Consider the following 22726-nt stretch of genomic DNA (forward strand, 5'->3'; position numbering starts at 1 on the left):
GAATGCAGCATTTCAAGTAATACAGTATGCAGAAATATCATACTGAACCATAGGTTTGTACAATTATGATTAGTTTGCACCTACCCTTAAAATACCTCTTACCTTGTGGCAGAAGAACATCAATCAACCACTCACTGTGATCCCTATAAATATTATAGATATAATTAGCTTTCCATTTTTTGTTTATATATGCATTTATTTTTTGCACAGAGGAAACTGAGATAAATTAATATGGTAGCACTGACATTATTCTGAAGCTACTTTTTTCAAATGTAGTTCTATAAATTGCAGGCTGCTTTACATTACATCTCTTTGTTGTGCCTGTCTTATTAAATTACCACTTTGCTGATGTTGGTCACTATGTTCAAGGCTTTCCAAAATTACTTTTGAGGCATAAATTTATCAAATTAAAATAGTGTGTGGTCTGAAAGCCTGACAGCTAAGAAATGATAGTGAAGAATAACAGACGAACATGGAAAAAAACCAAAGTACCAGTAGCATTTTCTGTGTGTCCATAGAAGCTATGCTTCTACAGAATTCAGCTGCTTTTTCCTGCAGCTTTAAATCAATGATGACTTAAAACCTAAGGTGAGATGTAATTGCTTTTCCCACAGCTGGTGTGATATAAAGTTGTCTTAAACTGGGGAGAAAAACACCCATGTAGGTTCTGAATTACCTGTAATCTTGTTCATTTCAACTAATTATTGGCATTCCCTGTAAGTATTAGTAGATTTTATAAACTAATGCAAACCATATTAGAAATTTAAAGGAAAAAAAGAAAAATCAAAACAAAAACCCAAGTGAGGTTAATTCATCTCAGGCTATATTTCTTTCAAGCACCAGCCAATCCTGGATCAATTTCTTTGATCTCTGCTGCCTCACAGTACACCTTAGAGAATAATCCCAAATGCACGCTACAGAAAACTAATGAAGTCTCTGTGAAAGAGCCTTCACTGCAACGTTTTGCTTTTAATGGCAACTAATGGATGAGGACAAAAGACATTTCATAAGCAGCAGCTTGTACAATAATGAGGTTCCCCTGTTATAGTCAATGCATCCCACAGCATCTATTCATTCAGAGATCTCAACTTCAAAAGTCACTTCTGTTTAAGCTAGGTGCAAATGCTAATCATGTGAGATAAATTTCTGCAATCCTTATTCATAACAAATGGCAGCGTGCTCCATATATTTCATCAGGTTTATCTATATAAAGTATATGCTAATCATAATAAAATTAGGCAAAACTCCAGAGTTCTGGAGTCTGATGATACTTGATCACTTTCCAGCTCTTAGCTTACCTACCCTGCAATTCTCTGGCTGCATTCTTCACAAAGATATAGGGGAGGTGGCTTATCACCCAAAGCCACAGACAAGGATGGGTCAATGCACATCTGAAAAACAGAGAAGGAAAAGAATTAAGACACCTGTTCACCGAAACCCACTGAAAAAGTTCAACGCATTAATGCTGGGACATACAATGTAACACAGCTCTGATATGTGTTCAGAGCAACATTCTGAAAGAGGGTACTCAGCATGTGGCACACAAGATCTCAAATTATTTCTAAAAAAGAGAAGGATCTACGTGAAAAATAAGAGCCTATAAGAAACAGGACATCCTTCAGTATCAGTATTATCACTGTCTGAAAGACAGGTACGTTGTGTTACATATTCACATTGCATATTCACTATAGACTTCTAATTTATTTTTTTCCACCCAAAGACATAGTCACTTAGAGGTTCCATTGTTTAGGAGAAGGTAATGTAAAAGTCTGGATTTTTCTCTCTCAGTAACGCCTCTTCCAGCAAAATCTAATTTTCAGTCATCACAGTTGTTAATATACAGCACAACTGCAGTGACAGAACAAAGACTCACAGTTCCCTTGGCAACATAGGTCCAGACTTTGTCTTGCATTAGCTTTTATTCTTTCACATTAGTCAGTTACAGAAAACAGTTACAGTTAATAGCCAGTTACGTACATATTTGTCAGTGTTCTGTACTACTAAGGAAACATTGAACAGTAGTATGCATACACAATATCTTAACCACTTTAATCAAAATGTTTCTTAATCCATTCAAGTGCAAGACCTTATTTACAAAGAAAAATGTGTCCTTGAATGTTTCTCATTTTCGTTAACCAAATTTACATTCATCTCTACAAGATAAAACAGGCTGCATTTTTCTGAGTGACGACTGATCAAGACTGGTTCTGTCAAAATGAAGATAAGAGATCGTTCAAAAATATTCAAGTATTTCATCTGCAAAGCTTGGAACTGTACTTTTTTGACATCTTGCTTTATTGAGTTATGAGTCTGAATCTAGCAATCACTTCAACATGAAGCAACACCTTTCAGCATTTTTCCTATAAATAGGGATCATTGAGAATGATTGGAATAGGTAGGAAGGTGGTCTCTTGCAGGACTTTTGAGATAGGTATCACCATTATGCCCTGTCAGTGTCAGAACCTGCAGAAACGGCTCACTGAAGAACTGTTTAACTAAAGAAATTATGTTAGTGTATGAACTGATGCTAGAAAAATTGGTTGTGTCTACATACTTAACAAGATACAAATCAATTAATTAGTACACCTAACTGTAATATGCTCTGGACTCGGGATGTATTCTTGCTGCTGCCATCAAACTGTGTTGTGATCCTGGTCAAACCTTTTTGCATTTTTACTCTGTGTGTAAAGATACAATTTACCTCCCTCAACAGGGCTGCAGAAGAGGTAAGTAAAGCTTTTTTGCTATTTGCTTTAGGACACATTTCAAGCAAGGATCACAATCAGAGTAGGTGCATTGTATGACCTCAGTCAAGATACCAAGGTGAACATGTACCTATGTAATTGAAATAATGTTTCCTGTATACAGAAATATTTGTGCACATATTTATACACATATACATGTTCAGGAAAATATATACATGGATTAGCCAGGAACCAGCTTAGAATTTTATAAAGTGTTCTACCACCATCCCCATGTTTAATTTCAAGATCTGGCCCATGGTAGTTGCAGTGAATATCTCATCTTGCTTTAAGCAGCCAAAGAACATATTCACAAAGGTCTGACACCCGTGGTCTCAACAGGCTTTGCTGTTCCCTTAGCTCCTGCTCTTGGTCACCTGCAGAAAACCACAGCATATGGCTGGGGTAAAAGTGCAACCTCCCATCCCCCAGATAGTTGGGTTTGACCCCCCAAAGTAACAGCAGTACCTTCACAGCTGGTTTGTTAATTGCATTATGGCATTCAATGTGCTGGCAATGAATAGGATTCCAGGCTGCAAAACCAAAACACAGCTGATTAATAAATGGAGAAGAGATATTTATATTCTTTGCCTCTAGTGATATCAATTGAGAACAAGATGCTCTTGTAGTAAGTACTATACAAACATGAGTACTACACAAATAGCCATTCCTCAGGAGGCTTAATAATTACAATAAACAACTTGAACATACATGCCTACTGAGTTATTTACGATATAATGAAATGAACCATGGACTCAGCGAAGAAATGGAAAAAGTAAGACACAGATATTCCTGTTGCAGACCCTTCTTCATCTCACCGACACCTTGATTAATTAAATATCCTTCCACTCCAGGAGCAGGATGGTAGGAGTAGCTGAGTAAATTCAGTAACATTCCCAGGCAAAATGAAAACACAACTATAACAAAGGAAAACTAGTCCAGTGACAGGAGCCTTAGTTTTGTAACAACAAGAAGTAAACAACAAAGGGATGATCAAGTGGTAACATTTGGTTGCCCCCATGTCAAAATGCTATGCAACTGCAGATAATACTCATCCCATTCTGGGATATATTAACAAAAAGTTTATATATATTAAAAAAAATCCAGTCTATACAGTGTTAGTAACAGTTCAGATGGAATATCATGCTTAGTTTACAGACCTGCTTGCATAGAAGTGATGCAGAGCAGTACATGAAGACTTTTTTTTTTAAAAAGTCGTCATGAAAACCCATCAACCCTTCAATGGAAAGCTTTAGAACAGATCAGACAAACTTCTATCAGGAACATTCAGGATGCACTTGAGTTGGTCTAGGGGCTCTTCTAAGGTTTCTTCCAACCCTTCATTTTTATAATTTAAAATGTCACATTTTGGTCCAGAAATTTTAAAAGTGAAAAAAACATATGCCATATGACAGAGATTATTTGAAACAGGTTGAGACAGACACACAGGTAAAAGCAAGTCATGAATGGACAGTCTTCCCTCTAGCAGCACTGTCCCATCAGTACCACTGGGAGTTTGGCAGACAGTGGACTTTGTACCATCCACCTACTCAGCTCCAGCTGCATTGCTGAGTTTGTCTCTCATTTTCATCCTATAATCAACCTTGAGAACATATCCATTATACTGACTGCACCTGACATCACCTGACTTTTTTTGACAGTAACAGCCAGATAAGGAGTCTTAGCAACAGCAGCAGTGTTAGCAGCTGGCAGAACAAAAGCAAACAAAGCAATAATTGAAAGGAACATAAACCAGAACCATTGTAAGGCCAAGGCAGCAGCTTCACAGACCACTTGGAACAAACAGAGTATATCCTGTTCCTTCTCCTGTTCTGGTTTAGTTAATATTGGGAGTAAGACAACGTATTTACTAGACACGATCTGAGTTTTTATTTTTCATAACATCTTTTGAAAATGCAGATAAACAGATATTGAATACTTATGAAAGTACAACTTATCAAACAAAAAAATTCAAAATACATCATAGAACTGTAAATATGTGACTTTAACATACTTCTGATCATTTATTTCTTTTGGCCTATACAAAACCATCTGCACTGACCTGTGTACTGCAGTCCTCTGTACTCACTGATTGCCCCAGGGGGTTTTAAATTGGGCCAATAGTGAAATAACATTTGTACGGCTGGAGGTTTAACTTGAGATGGTCCATAGGCTATCACATACAGCAAATCCTAAGGAAAGACATGTACAAAGTGTTTATTTTTGCAAGGTAACAAACAACAATTCAAAATAGTCCTTGTTTTCAAAGACATCTGAACACACAAAGTTAATACATTTCATGCCCTACCAAACTTCCTTTGCAGTTCTTACAGACAGATTAGATGACTAACTTCAGCTCTTCTGATTTTGTTCAGAGCATGCAACAGCTATCACCCACCCTGCAGTGTACTAACAGAGCAGAATGAACCCCCTATATAGCCATGGAGCAAAGAGGTGCTGTATAGATAAAGAACTGAATCCAGAGCAGATTCAGATGATGACAATACTCACAAATAGTTCTCGTAAAAATCCAGTCCCACATGAACTGAGAAGACTGCTAGTTACTAAAATTTCTGCTAATTGGAGCCACGACCACATGGTACTTAGGAAACAGAGCTCTATTCCACAAAACATGGAACTGTCTCTAGACAGTAACTAGAAATTAGAGGGACCTTCCTCTCCATAATCCAGAGGGAGGATTGGATATAAAGATCATTTATAACTTCTTGGCATACAGTCAGTTCAATTTTCAAGCCATCTGGTTTTCATGGCTACCCAAATACAGTCATTTCCACAAAGTATATATGATCATAAACTTACTTTCCATACTTCTTGCTTATATTTCATGAGACACTCCAATAATTGGCAGTGATACACTGAGAGAAAAGAGACAGTATAGTCTTAATATGGAAATGGAAACTCAGGTTACAGAAATTATTTAATTAGCTGATTGGCTTTGCTTTGTCCATCCAAAACTCTATTCAATTATTTTTTATTTTAAAGTGCTAAAGAATCATTGCCCTGACAGTCATCATAAAATATTAGAAATTGAATATTGGTAACTTGTTTCTGTTAAGAAATGCAGTAAGGTGATTATCATGAGTGTACAGCTTTTTGTACAGCAATGGAGATCTTTTTCAAACACATCTAGTTGAAGAATACCTGATGATTCATTTAAATTTTATCCCTCTGCCACAATGTAAATGGGTATCTTTTCATTCATCTTGAGGCAACAATAGGAGTCACATGTAACAATACATTGTTCCCATGAATACCAAAGGCTACAGGAGCCACTCTGCACCAAACAAACACAAGAGCCAAATGAACTACTTTACATGTTTGATTTCCCAAAAACCACAGGGCAACGTTTTTCTCAGATGGTTTGAACATGGAATTTACAAAAAAAACCCCCAGAACATTTCATGAAAAAACCTGACTTCTGCAAGTAGTTTTTAAGAATGGTGTGCTGCTTTTATTTACCTGTGTGAAGTATATGTCATGATGTGACACCTCACATACACACCATCTACCCATCTATATAAAACAGGAGATAGTTGACTATCATGTAATGTAACCGCCCCTTGGGGTTAAATTTTGTTTCAATTTGTTTATGTGATCCCACTGATTTAACTGGGACTGTGTCTCTGTGAGAGAGAATGGCCTTGGACTTGTGTTTAGATACTCATGATTACATTTAAATTCATTATCGTTCCATTGAGCCTGCAGCCAGCATTACCTGTTTTCTTTAACAGATAGTACCAGTTGTGAACTTGATGGTAGATGAATCATAGTATAAGACAAACTGTTACTATGAGTTCCTATAGTCAAGGTAAGTGGTATTTCTCTCCAATACTGATGTTATATATATTAACATGATTTTCTGATGTCAAACAAGAGTAGACCAGAATCTCCAGTCCTGGGCAAAATCCTATTTCTTCATCACAATGAGATCTCTTATCCACATAAGGATTACTTCCAGTATGATGTTCAGAAATTCCAGTTTTGACTAAAATCAATTACTGTTCATCCTGTGCTGGATAACGACACAGATTTTTCCCATCATCTAAACTTTTCTGATTGCATTTGACAATTCTTCCTGATTGATAGTCTCAGAAAGAATGATACCGTGTTGCATGTTTACACATACCTGGGTTTGATGTGTACTGCATTGCAATCATTAGCATTGATGATGCAGACAGATTGACATGTGCTGGAACACCTTCTCTTTTTGAGGATCCCACTTAAAAGAAAGGGCAACAAATATATAAATTTTCTATTGTCATAGGTGACAATAGCATGTAACTGTTTTCAACACATGCAAATAAAATTCCTAAGGTACCATGTCATGAAAACAAAACCAAAGAAATAAAGAAAAAGGGAAAAAAAATAAAAGCAAAAACCTAAAAAAAACAAACAAAACCCCCAAAATAAACAAACAAAAACCCTAAAAAACTAGAAACTTTCTGTATTCCACCTTTTCTGGTGAAAGAGAAAGATGACTAGATATTGATTCCCAGAGCGCACACCTGGTTTTCCAGATCAGTAAGATTTCATTCCCAGAGCTACATTAACCAGACAGTTATCTTCTCAGGCACTCTCCTTCAGAACCCACAGATTGATCAAAATAACATTACTTACACAGCCAAGTCCACCTAAGCCTTGGATTGTAGGAAGGGTGAAAAGGAACTGGAGGGTAAAGAATGGAGAAAAAATGGAAAGCCTGCTGCTGAGGCATCCTGACGAAGGGTTGGGGCTGGTGATAGCTGCAGGTGTACGGCAGAGCACTTCTTGGGAGCACATGGTATGAGCTCAAGTCACAGCTACATACCAGAAACATTAGTCCCCACTGTTATGTGAACTGTGCTAAGATAATGATAAACAGTAGCACTGTAGCTAAGCTACATTGTAACTTTGACCTCACACAGAAAGTGGCCGGAGTTCCTTCTGGTCTCCTATGAAGTGGGCTACTATTAAATGGCATACTTGGAAAAACCCTGCAGAGTGTAGGTGTTTATTTGCTGAACTATTACAGGGCAATACATCTCTGAAGGCAACCTCCTACACAGAGATGTGGCATATATCTTTCCATCCTCACAGTACTTTCCCAAGCCTGGCTGCCAGGACCCAAATACCAAGCATTTGGGATAGAAGCACAGAACTGTAGCTACCAGCTCAGTGAGCTGTTTTCATCCCTCCCATCTGGCTCTCCAACTGCTTACACAATCTCTTGAAACCTCCCTTTCAGTTTAAATCACAGCTGAACACTAGAGGAAGGAGAGGTTCTGCACTCGCCTTGTAAAGGAGCATATAATTCTCAGTGGGGAAAGACTAGGACACCAATTAAAAGAGCACTCAACCAGAAAAAAAGAAGGGAAGGGAAAATGGAGAATTTCTCTCTGTTCTCCACATGATCCAGCAGTACTATGGCTCTCTTCATTGCACTTTTGTTTTCGAATCTCATCCACACAAATAAGAGCCCCCCAAATTATTACAGCAAGGTCTACTTGTATGGATTTAAATTGAAAAATACTCAGCGGCTCCAACTGGGCAATTAAAATGTGGCCATCAGCAAAAAAAGTAGGACACTACTAGAAGCCAAATTTAAAATGCAGCAGACTGGTTACATACAGAGATCTCACCAAAACAGTTTGAGGAGAAAGGCAGCATGACAAATGCAAATGCACGAACGCAATCTCTGTCAAGGGCAGTTCGGGAACAGTATCTATTTAAGTAAACCAAGCATTTGGCTCAACCAGTTATTCTGAGGAATAGTTCTACAGATCTGAGGACAGAAAGGATAAGTCACCAACTCCAGTTGCTCTTTAACAGATAGCACTAATGGAAAAAAGAGTTGTTTAATGCAGCATTATGGTCTTAACCGGAAAAGGAGCTATATTGCACGTATGTATGACTTATATCTTAGCAATATTCATTTGCATACTGTCATTAGACCTGTCAAAGGTAACAGAAAACCTCACTACAGTGTCTAATTACAATTACTATTTTATATGGGAAAAATGAGGTACAGGAGAGGAAAGGGATTTTTTCCAAGACCATTGACTGGTCGAGTCAGAAAACATACGTGATAAGTTTACATAAAACCTAAATCTCAACACTGCACCATGCTTCTTTCAGCATCTTCTACATGCTTAAATGACATCAGTGTTGATCTCTATACAAAAGTTGTTCATGTTTTTCCATAAAGGTCTGGAATACAGAGTAAGTAGGAGACATTCTCACAGACTCACAGAACAGTTCATGTTAAAAGGGACCCCTGGAGATCATCTTGTCTGACCCCTCTACTCAAAGAAAAGTAACTAGAGCAGGTACTCAGGACCAGTTGTGCTTTGAGCATGTACCAGGATGGAGAATCTGCAACTACTCTAGCAAACTGTTCCAGTGTTTGATCCCACACAGTAAAAGGCCTGTTGGTTAAAACTGACTTAATATTGACCCTAACGCTTCCATCTGCAGAATATGGTCACGTTTCTTGTTACTACTGAAATCCCATCAAGCTTTTTATCAGGTACATGGATGACTGCCCAAAACACACCTTAGGATCCACATTGTCCAAGGTCTGTGTAATTAAGTAATCACATGACATCCTCAGGGAGGGGAAGAAAAACAAAAGAGGAGAAAAGGCAGGCACCATCAAATTCAATCTTAACACTTGTGGATAGGAGACACAGGCACAGCTATTTAGTACAGAACTTAAGAAAGTGTAGAAAAGACAAAGAAAAATCGGAAATTCATCACAACATCATTACATTGAAAAGAATCATACTTGTACATCCAGATATAGTCCAGATGCAAAAGTTACACATGTTGCTATTGCATCTATTAATTTCAGGAGCAGTTTGCCCATTTTCTGTATTCAAAACTCCCACTGTTGGCACCGGAAGTTCTACAGGTCTGAAAACCTGGTATTTCTTAAATAAGGTGAACTTCACCCCTTAAATGAAGGAAGAATTCACACAAAAACATAGCATAATAAATAAATACAAATTATGGAATTATTTCCCTTTGAAAAGTAGTCACATGAAATTATTTTGCATATATACAGTAGATTGATGTCCCATTACAATACTATGACAGACCCAGCTTTGACTCCTACAGTCTGATACTATTATGCACCAAGACAAAACAATACTATTTGTTCTACTTACATATAGCCATAGGCAGAAAAGATGTGCTGAGATACTCTATAATATCCTTGTGCAGAAATGGAGGAAAGGTAGCTAGTGTTGAAATCATTGTATAGGGTAAAGTACTCAAAATATCATCACTGAGAAAAGGAAGTAAGCATGTAGTAGTGTAAAAAATTGATTGCCCAAGATCTGTTGAATAAAATGAAAAAAAATACAGAATCATTACAATGAAAAAAGAATTATGACTAGGTACTTTTTTGTTTACAAATCTATAAAAATAAATTACATTTAAATTCAAGCTTTCATCTCAAAATAATTTGGGAAGCTAATCACCATTTGGGAAGCAAGTGACTTCACTCATAATTTTTAAGCCCCTCCTAAGTTGAGGGAAACAGCTGTTGAACACTAATCAGAAGAGTCTGAAGGGAATATGAATACTACAACCAATAAAATAATAGTTTTAAATCAATATTGACTTTAATCATAGAGTGATTAACATATAATAGCTTGTATTTAAGCAGAGATGTTACTAGAATCAGAATTTGAAATGCATGTTGTATTGAAAGGCCAGCTTTTGCAAAAAGCATTCTAGCCTTTATCAGTCATATTAAAATAAGGGTTTTATCTTAATTACCATCAAGAGTGCTGCAAAGTACCCCACACATACTGACTACAGGAAGCATCACTGCATTTTTCAAACCACACACGATTAAACTACAGATCTTGATTTCCTGGGAAGTCTTTGAGGTCAAAAATGGCCAAGGCTTAAAAGAAAAATAATATTTATCAAGAATTTCTATACTTATTATCACAGTATAAGTCTTCGGAAAGGATACTTAATAACTGCACAACATTCCAAGATCTAAAGGGAAGGGACAATTTATTATGTATCTGTGCCATCATGTGGAATCTTTACACTCTCTCCCAAATAAGGAATTAAGCTGGTGCCCATAACCCTCTGACAAAGGTTACAGCACTCAGTGAACCCCACGTTTCAACCTGTATGATGATCCAAATACATCAGAAGACCTTTCTCCTTTTGTTACTTACTCCCCAGCCTTAAGTACATTACATAGGCCTTCAGTCTCATCTGTAAAACCAGTGCAATGTAAAACTGTCTCTGTAACGTGCAGAGACATCTGCAGCTGTGAACATCCCGGGTCATAGTAAGATTAAAAACTGGCTCTCCATTTCAGTGGTTCTGGTAAGTCTTCTATGCAAGGGTCTGACTAGACCTCTAGTGCTAGAGAGTGCTTCTCTCTTGCAATTCATACTTCTCAGCTAAATACAGAGTCTTTTATAATCTGATTGGGCTGAAACTCAGGATTGCCTAGCACAGCAGTTGTACTTACCCAAACAACATTGATTGTTCTGATAAAAAAAATATATATTTTTTTAGTCAAATACTAGGCTGAGGAAGAAATAAATAACAAGTTGTATTGCAAAATGTAATTCTCCACACACAAATTCATAAAAATAGCAAGTGACCTCCCCTTGCCCCAAGCATGAGTCAACCAAATTATTCCTGGCAGATATTTATCTAAACTGTTCTTAAAAATCTGCAAGACAGTTCACTCCTTCTCCTGTCAATTCATCATAATTATTTTTATCATATAAAGACCTTCTTTTTAAAAAAAATTTTGCTTGCTGACATTTCTTATCCTAATTAACTGTAACCACAAATAGACTGGTTTAGTTCATTTCTCCTCACAGTAACATTTACATATTTGCATATGATAAACATATCTTCCTTCCATTTTTCTCTAAGCTAGACATACTAAGTTCTTTCTGTTTTTCCCCACTGTTCACATTTCCTAGACCTCAATTCATTCTTGTTTCTTCTTCCTGGACTCATCCCAAATACTCCATGTTTTTCTTGAAGTTAGATGGACAAATCTGAAAATTTTATTCCACCTGAGGCCATGGTAGGGCTGTTAGAATAATAAGCATAATGCTTTGCTGTCTCATACACAAAAAAATTGTTTACTTACTGCTAGAATAATATTAATATATTGGTGAGTTATGGTCTGCTCTGTTCTACCGTGAACACCAGATCTTTCTGCAGTACAGCTGCAAGCTAGTATTTTTCCCATTTCCTTTGATTTCTCCCACTTAAACATAGTATTTCATATTTCTCCTTTGAAGATGTTTCAAAACAGAATGCAATTTGCTACAGTTACTCTGAATGATGACATATCCTTCACATAAAGGACATCTTGATAACATCTGCAAATCAAAGTGTTCTCTCAATTCTATAAGCTAAGTAAAAAAAATTAAAATATTTAATAACACTAGATCCAGCACAGACTCTTGTAAGATTTCCCACTGGTATCCCCTTCCAGCTGCTGAGCCACTGGTAATTACTCCCAGAGTGTCTTCCTTACTCTGGTGAGACCATGTCCCAGATTGCCCATTAGGATGTCAAGTGACACAGCAACATAACCTGACTAAGGAGAGGAAAACCACGCAAGGAGAGACATTGTGTTTGCTCAGTGTTATTTTTTCTTTACAGGTCTCCATTGACTGTTAATTATCACCATGTTATCTACTCAGGAAAAGACTGTTCTGATAATTAACCCCAAAATTTCTAGAAATTGAAGGTAAGTCAACAAATCTACGACTTGCTGGGAGCCCCACTTTTGCAAGATCATACTTCTTCATACTGCAGTGCTCTTTGATTCAAATATGCTGTTGCCAGCTCAAAAGGAATTCAGCATTTAACAGACATAACTTTTCTCCTAAAGAATTTCAGCAGTGTTATCAGATTGACAACAATCTTCCTATACTGAACTATGTAATTAATAGTTCCTGATACCACAGCGAAAATTAATATTTGGCTAATGTAACAAAGGGAGAATACTGGGCTACTGAATCCCAGTATGGAAAGCCTAAAGATTAAGAAGCAGACAGATGAAGAACTTGAGGGAAAACAGTACAAACACAACACAGTCACGAAAAAAGCTTGCAAATAACTAATTCAAAACGTAAGAAAATATTGCTTTTCTGTGAGTCAGACAAAGATGTTGCCATCCTTTTACATAGGAATATTTTAAAGCCATCTCAAAGCACAATTACCATGTTTTTTCTTCAATTAGATATATACTATATTCTGTTTAGAGATGGACCTTCACCAAAACACTCAATCTGTATATTTGTTATAGGCCAGATACACACTGGCAAGCTCTTAATGCCTTTTTAAGAGATTCACCCCAAAAAGACAGTCTGAAGTTATCCCAGCAGATTCAAGTCCAAAATCTGGATATTTTTAGACCCATCTGTCTAATTTTTGTTACAGACCATTGTATTTTAGTTACATACCACCAGCATATCACTAAAAATCAGACAACCTCAGAATTCAAACTCAAATCCACAGTTAGCAAAAAAAAGTCTTTTATTTAAGAAAGTCAAACCAAACACTTGGATATAAACACATCCCAGAAGATTTGAATTCCAGATCCAGGTCAGCTCAGGCCCATCTCTTCTACTGCATATCATCACTCACGGATTCACAGCACTGAAGTTAAGCATACTGGAAGGGTTCAAGGGCCTGCTTACCATGTTGACCATGTTGTAGCAAGGGAACTAGATCCAGCAGTGTCACCAGTGTCACGTAAAGTCCTTGATAGTCCAAAGATGGGTAGTCTGATAACTGAGCATCACGACTTTGCTGGCCACGTTCAGATGGAGCATCTCGCAGGACGCTGTAAAGGAGGGAGCGAGTAACAGTAGGGTTGATGGAACTGACCTGTGGTCTTAGAGATGGGGTGAGTGGGAATGGCACAGGAAAAAGACACATGGTCATGGGCACTGTCAAATTGGAGGCATCTTGATTCTCCTTCTTCCCTGTGCGGGACAAAATGCTGTTGGGGGGACAAAGAAAAAAAAGAGACAACAAAGACACAAAGAACAGCACATTACATTGAAATGACACTATAAAACAAATAATAAAAGACCAGATACATCTCACATAAGATGCAATCTCTACCAAAACCAGTGTATCTACAAATCTAGCAACCATTTACTTTCATGCTTCAAGATAAGGCAATTACAAATTGACATCTAGGAAAATTTCATTGCATCTCATGTGTTATCTGGTTCATAAGGAGCAAAAATATAAAAATGCATGTTTCAGTGCCCTACCCATGTTTCACAGTTAAGAAAAATTCTGAGAATTAAAACTGTTTGCTATGGAAAAATAGCTGTGTCAAAATAGGCTGGTATTTCACTCTGAGATTCTGAAGATTTTGAGAGATTTATTTTTTTCCCCCTACGATCTTTTGAGCCAACTGACTGAAAACATGCAAAATATAGGTGTGGCACTTGCAGAAACATGTTTTAGCAAAGAATAAACATGTGTGTTTGTTAAGATAGTCTTAAAAAATCACATGTTTATTGCATTAAAATAATGTCTGTATGTATTTTATGATACTGTTTCATGACCACTCACTCAGTATCATTTGAGATAATGAAGTTTAAACAGGCACATGGATTTAGAAATAATATAATATTTCTAAAATGTTAACTAAACTACATTTGGAAAAGTTATAAAATAATATATAGTAGATGGTCTTTGGCATATGTTTGTGAGCTAATGATAATGGTTGTTTATGTGTGTTTTTAATTTTGCCCATGTTTAGGGAGGAAACATTTTACTTTATGAATACAAACACTCCTTAGGTAAATAGTTACCTTCAAAAATCTAAGGGCTAAGCAAGCAAGATCAATTATGTAACTGCAGATCAGACAGTATGTTACCATACATTCCTGCTGTTACTTACGTTATTATTCAACAAAACTCACTATAAATTAAAGGAGAGATAATTTCAAAAAATAAAAAGGATTTAGTGGGAATCAAAATAGAGGCTATACGTCAACCAGCTTGTTATGTCACTTTAAGAATGTTGCAAACATGGTTGTAAACATGTTAATCTAATTAATTTTTTTAAAAAATAAACCCCACTATTTTAAATAGAAATCAATTGTCACTTAAGCAGTGTTATAGTTTAGTTATCAAGCAATTATAGGGTTAGTTCATAATCTTAATATGTGCCTATAAAATATAATACACCTTTTAAATATATTAAACCACACACAATGCGCCTTTTTTTTTTTTTAAGCACATTTTGCACCTCTCAGTGGTTGGGATTTCCAAAAGCAGTTGCTGTTGGTTTAACTCTGTTCCCAAAGTCAGTGTTAAAACTTACAAAAGACAAGTCAGTAACATTAAAATTTCCACTGACCCGTGAAGAGCAGAGTTATGCCAAGAGGGAGCACTTCTGGAAACCTCTGATCTCTTTAACAGTACAGAAATCCCCATCATATAATCACCTTAGCAAAGATACATCTTACTTCCAAGTCAATTCAACAATTTACACAAACAAGCCAAACTCCTGCTAAGGTGCTTACAAGAGAAGGTGCCATTCATTTGCCACATATATAAAACATTTTTACAAAAACAGTTCTACGCCAAGTGGCTACTATCGCATCACACTTGCAGTCAGAGATGGCAGGCTCAGTCTGTTTTAAGAAACTACATACTTTTTTTTTCCTTTTTTATTGTTCCTTACATATTTGGCAGATTATTTTTGTTCTGTTACCCAACGTCCAGTACAAGAAACATGGTGACTGTCATGGCAGTGTTTATGAAATTGTATCAGAAAATCACCTAAGATCTAGTATGACTTTAAAAAGCAATTACCAGAGTGCTGATTCCTTTTAATTTGCTTGATGTTCATTTGCCATAATTTGCAGCTCATGTTTAGAGATATGAAGGTACTACACTATATTCCTTTCTTGTCTACCAACAGGTGATACCAATTACCCATCTCTTTACTTGCCAAAACATCACTTCAAGTGCACTTATTTCTAGAAAGAATATTAATCCTTCCTTTTTACATGGAGCTACGGCCCATCTGTGGATTAGAAGCCAAAGCATGCTTGTATCTTGAGCAGGGCATCCTTCTGTTCAACAATAATAAGATCAGAACTAAATTCCAGCTGGAATCACACCAGATTTATTAAAAAAAAAAAAAATTTCAGACACAGGCTTTTGCCTGACCCGCCTGACCCATATTTTTAAAAGTAATAAACAGAAGTGTCAAAACTGAAATTCTAGGAAGTCTCTTAAGACCAAGACACAATAACAACACTTTGCTTCTGTTTACATTCAAACCAAGTACTGAGAATTTGGAATGTCTGCAAATCATAACTCCATACTGAACTTACTCCATACTGAACTTGCTCTGTGACTAGGGACAAAGCTACCAAGGCTCGTTTCAGGATGTGTATATCTTTGCTACAAATCTATCCCAAAAGTGCTGCCTTCCTGGAAAGGTTTCCTAGAATGCCTACAAGAGAATTACATCTCACCAAGGCAGCAAAACAAGCTTGATCATTAGTTAGCCACCAAGGCATTTATAACTATTTCTTATGTAAAATGTTTTATTTAGAAATACATATGGAGAATTTTCTTCATGAAAATGTGAAAGAATAAATTCTTTCCCAGGATGTTTATTAAGCCTTAGATCATTCCTCAAATGAGGGAGGAAACACTGAAAATGAGCAGGGCATGAAACAAATTCATGCTGTAATGTAAAGAAATGCTTGTCCCAAAGAGAAAACTAAAGAAGAACTAAATGAATCAATGTGCTATGCATTGTGTATGGTGATTTTATGTGATGTTTGTTCATAGAAATAAGGAATTTTTTTTTCAGCCATTTCACATCTGTCCCCCCCCCCAACTTGTAATTTATGAAGGCTGCATACAGAGCAAAGGAGCAAATTAATCCCTTGTGCAATCCATCTTTAGCTAGCAAAATGACACCAGATATCAATGTCATTTGAAACAGTGGGCATGTCCCACTGAAAAGAACACAGTCAACGTGTCCATAACATGGAAAAGGTAAAATTGTAATAAACAGTAAAATCTGATTAATCACTATTCCTCCATTATTTCTATGACTACATATGTTCATCAAGAATTGTTTGTCCTAAAAAAGTCAGCTGCAAGGAGAGTTGATAAACTGAGAAACATTTTTAAAGTTATTTTAAAATATTAGATGATGACAACCAATCTAAAACCTCCAGATATCAATGGGCATTTTTGCTACTGTTTGATCAACATTCTCTTAGCAGCCCAAATTCATTGCATATGTTTGGTGTGAAGCTAGAAAGATTATTCTCCACCATGTACTTCTATCATTGATGTTAAACCTTGTACAATGGAGTCTCAGTGTAGGAGGTAGAAAGGAGACTTGGCATGCAAAATATTCAAAGAAATTTCTGAACATGCTCTTCAGAAAGGTTCTTAACCAGTCTGTTTAGTTTTAGGGTAAATCTCGCAGAGATCTGCACGCAGTGGGTGGGAGTTTCCTTCTTTCCATCTGTCACATTAAATACAGGGTGTGTTGTTTTGCTTTTTTATCCAGCTTCTTTCTTAGTATCAGCAAGTATATAAACTTATACTGGTTCAGCCATAGCACTCAGGTTTTGATCCACAGTTCAAACTCCCCAGTTACAGGGATTTAAAATATGAATTTGACCTAGCTGAGTATCAGAAATCAGTCCACTTAAATTTAGATTCAAGTCTTGGCTTTAATTTCTCATGCCTTTTTAGTTCTGAGGCTGATCAGATCTCAGATCATGAAGGACAAAGCCACTTGTGTAGACTTGGGTATCAGATACGAGTATGACTTCTAACCCATGAGGTTCAGCATTATAAACAATAGGATTTTGGTTCAGTCCCATTCTGAACATGAAATAAAAAAATGGAGTTGCTCAGTTGTGCAATTGCTGCCCTGATTTCTGATCTGCTCTCAAAGGTGCTAAGTATAAAGCTTTTTCAGTAAGCCCAGAAACATCACTGCTCCTGGAGTGCAAAGAATTTATCACACAGAATGTGTCACCTGTACTGCTTAGAAAGGTGAAGACAACAGAGCAGTATAAAGATGCTTTCTTTAAGTGGCAGACTCTAAATCTATCCTGACTCAGTGAATTTCCGACCAAAAAGAAACATATCTCATTATAGCACTTGGTAGTTACAGTTAAAAGAGCAAATGAGGAAGGAAACAAATTTCAGTGGTTAAACAATTCTGCTCTTGAAAATTTCAAAAGTAAATGAGAGGTTTTAAAGTTTGCTGCAAACAGATGTTCCACCGAAAATTATTTCTATGTCTTTCCTTCTTATAAATAGGGTCAAGAATTCTGATGCATCTCAGGCTCTTTCACTTTTAGAATGAACTTTTCTCATTCTCTCAAGTTTAAATTCTTGCTTCTCAACTTGTATACATCATAGAGGTATGCGTACAAATGTATGGGTAAATTGTATTTTGTTAATATTTCCTCCTCAAATAAGGCAAATCATTTTATTTCCAAACTACTAGGGACAATCTTTCCAGGTATAAATCAGGAAGCTATGCATAGAAATGCAGTTTTAACTGCATTTTTCTGGATGTGAAAACTAGTGCCAGCCAAAATCTGGGCAGATAATAATCACCTCTTTGTGGTCAAAAGCCATTTTAAAAGCAATTTGAAAATATGAATCCACTAGGAAGCACTGTGGAATGTATATCATTCCTAATAAAGTCTCGTAATTTTTCCTGGTTTTTTTAGCAAGGCAACAGGTAGTATTTTCTATCCATAATATATCCTGTAATCACATGGTATTTAGTACTGCATCTTATAACTAAATATCAGAATAAATCAAAACCCTGGGTCAGAAAAAGCCTGACCTGTTGTTGCCATCCAAATCCAGATCTGTAAACGAACTTTGTGTCTACTCCTGTTGTTCTGAGGGACTGAACCAGAACCCGAACCTGACAGTCAGCTGAACAATGGCACAATAATAACCTAGTTCTGCTCGTCTGGCTCGTCACTCTAGGATTGTGGGGCACGAGGACTGTCAAGGAGGTCATGAGTACACCCATCTAAAACTTCATAGGTCACAAACTCCATTCTTCACAAGTTCAGCATGTTTGTGCGTTCAGCTAAGTCTTAGGAGGGCCAAGCAAATGCATAATCAACCAAGTTTATTTTAGAATCAGCCACTCAATAAGGGGGCTTAACTGGGCAAATTGGGCAACAGCCACTGAAAAGATTAATTTATACCATTTTTTTCTTCAATTATGCTCTGACTCTTTTTGTCTGAGCATTGACTCATTAAATCTTGCAACCAATTCAAAGCCAATCAATATCCCCTACAATTCTTTAGCTCTTTTTTCTTCAAGAGCATTAGTTAAAACTTACCTCAATAACGTCTGAGAAAAGTATTTCAGAGTATTTGCAATGTCAGTTCCAGAGGGCACAGGGTAAATATTGTGGAGAACCCGGTTGTGGTATTCCTGAAGGTAACGGATTTTGGAAGCAACTACATAAAAGACAAAAAAACAAACACAGAAACTTTCATTTAGGTTTTTTGCAGACTTTGACAGAGTCACATTTGTTTCTTCCATTTCTGATTTTTTTTAAATTTAAGAATTAAACTTAACAAACAGAAAAGTTTCTCTGCTCCTTCTATTTTGACTGAATAAAATGAACAAGATTGCCAAGGAGAAAACATGGAAGTGAATGCCTGCATCTGTATTAGGCAAAACTTCATGCTAGTAAATTTAAAAAAAAAATATATATATTACCACCCTGCACTTCTTCCATGTCTCCAAGCATCTCAAGATTCATTTATAATGAATGAGTCTTTGGATCACAGGAAGTTCATGTGAGACAGGTAAGTATTCCTACAGCCAAAGTAGAGATATAAACTAAGACAGAGAAAGCTTATGTGATTTATTGTAGGCCATACATTTGCTTTATACAATGAACTAAAGACATAAAAAGATCTGTGCTGTTTATTTAAGTGTCTTAGGAAGTCTGATCAAGCAAATGAGGGGATTTCAAAGAGCAGTAGGAGGTGCACACCCTTACTAAAACCATTTTTTTGTTCTTTTACAAGTAACAGTGGGTTTACTTTCTAATGGGGATCCTTGTTCAGTATTGGAAAAAAATGATGACCCACCATAGTTGCAATGCCTTACATTGCCTATAGAGCACAATATAGTCTCATGTAGAGACATCTACACACGCTCAACTCCTTTTGCTCTGCTCAGATCAACCAACTCTGCTGAGAAATAGTGCATTGGCTGTGGCAGGGGCTGCTCAGCTGTGCTGGACTGCAGATACAGCCTTCATGACAGCAGAGTTGGCTGGGAACTCTTCATCATGTTAAATGTGCACCAAGACTGTGTAACAGGCAGTGAAAAGGGGAGGTGCTCAGCTTGAGATACTGAGAGCCATTCTGCCAGACAGGTAACAGTACACACTGGACTTCCACATCCAGAAAAGAGAAGATTCTGTGAGTGGTCAGCCATATAAAAAATGAGGTTTGACAATATCAAGTCAATTATCCACAAGATAGGAACACTCAAATAATCATCAGATGAAGAATATTGTTTGCTTGAATGTATGACAAGAAAACCAATCTTGCAGCACCCAACCAGGGTAATTCTTTCACCCATTTCCTGCTGTATTGACTATACCCACCCAATTTCTGCAGCAAGTGAAGCTTCTACAAAAAAAAGTCCCCCTCACGATATTACCCAGCTTCATCATAAGGAGAAAGCCCCTTATGTGACTGAATAAGGTTGGGGTCTTTGTAAAAACAAGTAAAAATGCAACTAGGGACGCTGTCATAATGCATATGTAAAAGTAACAAACTAAAAACACATAAGCATCTTATTATTTCAACACTTTTAAGTCTTTTACCTCACAAATTTATTTTAAGGTGACATTAATGAATAACCAAAAGTCAATCAAGACCTCCCCCCCCACCAAACAAATGAAAACAGAAATTTTGTCACATGGACTCAGATTGCCTCAGTATAGCTGGGAGCAAGATCAGAGCCTTTCAGGTCACTACATAGGCCTGAACTACGAACTATGCTTTCCAGGAAGTTATCCTGTGTGAGACCAGCCATAACTATATTCCTATACACTCCTGAAACCACCGGGGTAGTAACATTTGATCAGGACGTCTTTCACTCCAGATTACAGAGGTTGACTTTAGCAGTCCAAGACTGTTTTCCCCTTCTCGTCCCATATCTCATTCTCTCTGCCCACTAATCTCAGTTTTAGTCCCAGATTTGCAGGTCATCTTGCTAGACGATAGACACTTTTGATTAGTTTCTAGATCAAGAAAGAAATTACTTCACAGATGTATTTTGTGATGTTACTTACTCTTGTCTGGGAAAAAAAAAAAAGCCAGGTATATTTGCAAAAAAACCAGACCACATTTCATAGTACCCAACAAAGAACAATTCACAGCCAGATGCACAGATTACTGTGGCTGCCACGGTTTGTTGTCAGATATGTGTAAATTAAATGGATTAACAAAATGCCAAAGATGATGTCAGAATTCAGATCTACATGCATTTCAGAGAACTGTCTGCCTCCCTACAGTTACTAACTTTCAATAAAGGGCATAGGGTATCTAGAATCACCTTTTTTTTAATAAAGAAGGAAACCTATTTATTTCTATTAATCAGGATTGTCACGCAATTGTATCAGACAAAATACCAAAACAGAAAAATTATTTATAAAGCCTAAATATTAACACTAGCTTTAGGCTAAAGGTTTCAGCCTCATCTCTCAGTTCTGTTTCCCAGAATTCTGTCCATTTCAGCACAGCCTCTCAGAACACAAAGAATCTTCTGAAGGAAAGTTCCAGAGTAAAATCTTTGCCAGCTTTCAAGTTACAGAAATGTGTGAATGACCCAATTTTCTGAGTACTCATAGGCACACTTCAAAAGTGATGTCACCCTGTGGAAGTATATGGCCCCTGTCATAGGGTCATCACAAAAAACAAATGGGTATCTCTCTAGGATCTACACAGACCTCACTAAACTCTTTAGTCCCCTTATAAGCATTAGCTGAATCAAGAGTGAAACAATTAGGAGTCTTCAAAGATGGCTCTGGTTGCTCGACTGTCCTGAAGGAGAACAGTGGGCATCAGGCATTCCGAGGACATTACTTACCACAACTAAATATCAGTTACTGCTAAGTAAGGTGAAAAAGAATTCATTTTCTTTGAATACAACAGAACACCTCAGGCATGCTGCAAAGTCACTGTCAATGTGCCTGGTATGTGATACAAGATGCATGTGGTCACAAAAAAGGGAGGCTTCTCCAGTCAACCTCCCAGATTTACACCATTTTACCTGTTGTTCATACAGCCTGCTCAAGAGCTGTGGGGTAGCCACAGAGTCATGTTTAGACCAGCACATCTTCTGTTCCCATCAGTGTGATTCCTCATTCGTAGTGTTTTGCTGATGTTCTTGGTAAATTGAGATTCATTATGACTTGTGACTTGAGTCCTTCCCAAGACATGCTGGTTCTTGCCTGTCAGTCAGTGAGGGCAGAAGCAACAACAGCAACAGTTGGGGTTTGAAAGTTTGACTGGTAGTGGTGTATGCACATCAATACATCCTTGTCAGAGCCCATTAGTCAAAAATTGCAGCTGAGGGAATCTTGAAGTTATGTAGAAACAAAGACATTTGGTAATGTCATAAGAACTAGTCAGGGGAGTAGCCTTGGTAAACAACATACATTCAGTACGTTAGAATGCACAGAATATGCCCATTAACTGAATATTCTTCCTGGAGTATCATGAAAAAAAACATTAGTAGGTGGAAAGACCTGAAATCCAGACCCCAAGTAAATCTTAAAATAGAGAGCAACAGGGATGTGGCAGACCTAGATGTAGTGTCTTGAAAAGTACAAAGAGATGAAAATTAAAAGCAGCCAAGGATTACATATGAAAAAGAAGCTCAAATGGAGCAGACCGAAAGCATT

General features: G+C 37.0%; 1 protein-coding gene across 8 annotated transcripts in view; it reads right to left on the minus strand.

Annotated features, from left to right (window-relative positions):
* Positions 1-22726, minus strand: part of UNC79 (unc-79 homolog, NALCN channel complex subunit) — a 107153-nt gene that overhangs the window by 82877 nt on the left and 1550 nt on the right. For 3 of the 8 annotated variants that reach the window (XM_051806573.1, XM_051806578.1, XM_051806572.1), the window contains exons 2-10: positions 19133-19253; positions 13445-13749; positions 9908-10078; positions 6889-6981; positions 5562-5617; positions 4804-4933; positions 3210-3274; positions 1303-1391; positions 103-143 (exon numbers count right to left, since the gene is read on the minus strand). In XM_051806573.1, the coding sequence (XP_051662533.1) occupies positions 103-143; positions 1303-1391; positions 3210-3274; positions 4804-4933; positions 5562-5617; positions 6889-6981; positions 9908-10078; positions 13445-13749; positions 19133-19253 (1071 nt within the window). Of the gene's footprint in view, positions 1-102; positions 144-1302; positions 1392-3209; positions 3275-4803; positions 4934-5561; positions 5618-6888; positions 6982-9907; positions 10079-10523; positions 10585-13444; positions 13750-19132; positions 20379-22726 lie in introns of those variants that run through there. The other 5 variants (XM_051806574.1, XM_051806571.1, XM_051806576.1 and 2 more) reach the window with 5 other exon arrangements.

This window comes from Manacus candei, unplaced genomic scaffold, assembly GCF_025592945.1.
Source record: "Manacus candei isolate 608988 ecotype Guabito, Panama unplaced genomic scaffold, ASM2559294v1 h1tg000067l, whole genome shotgun sequence".
Classification (NCBI taxonomy): domain Eukaryota; kingdom Metazoa; phylum Chordata; class Aves; order Passeriformes; family Pipridae; genus Manacus; species Manacus candei.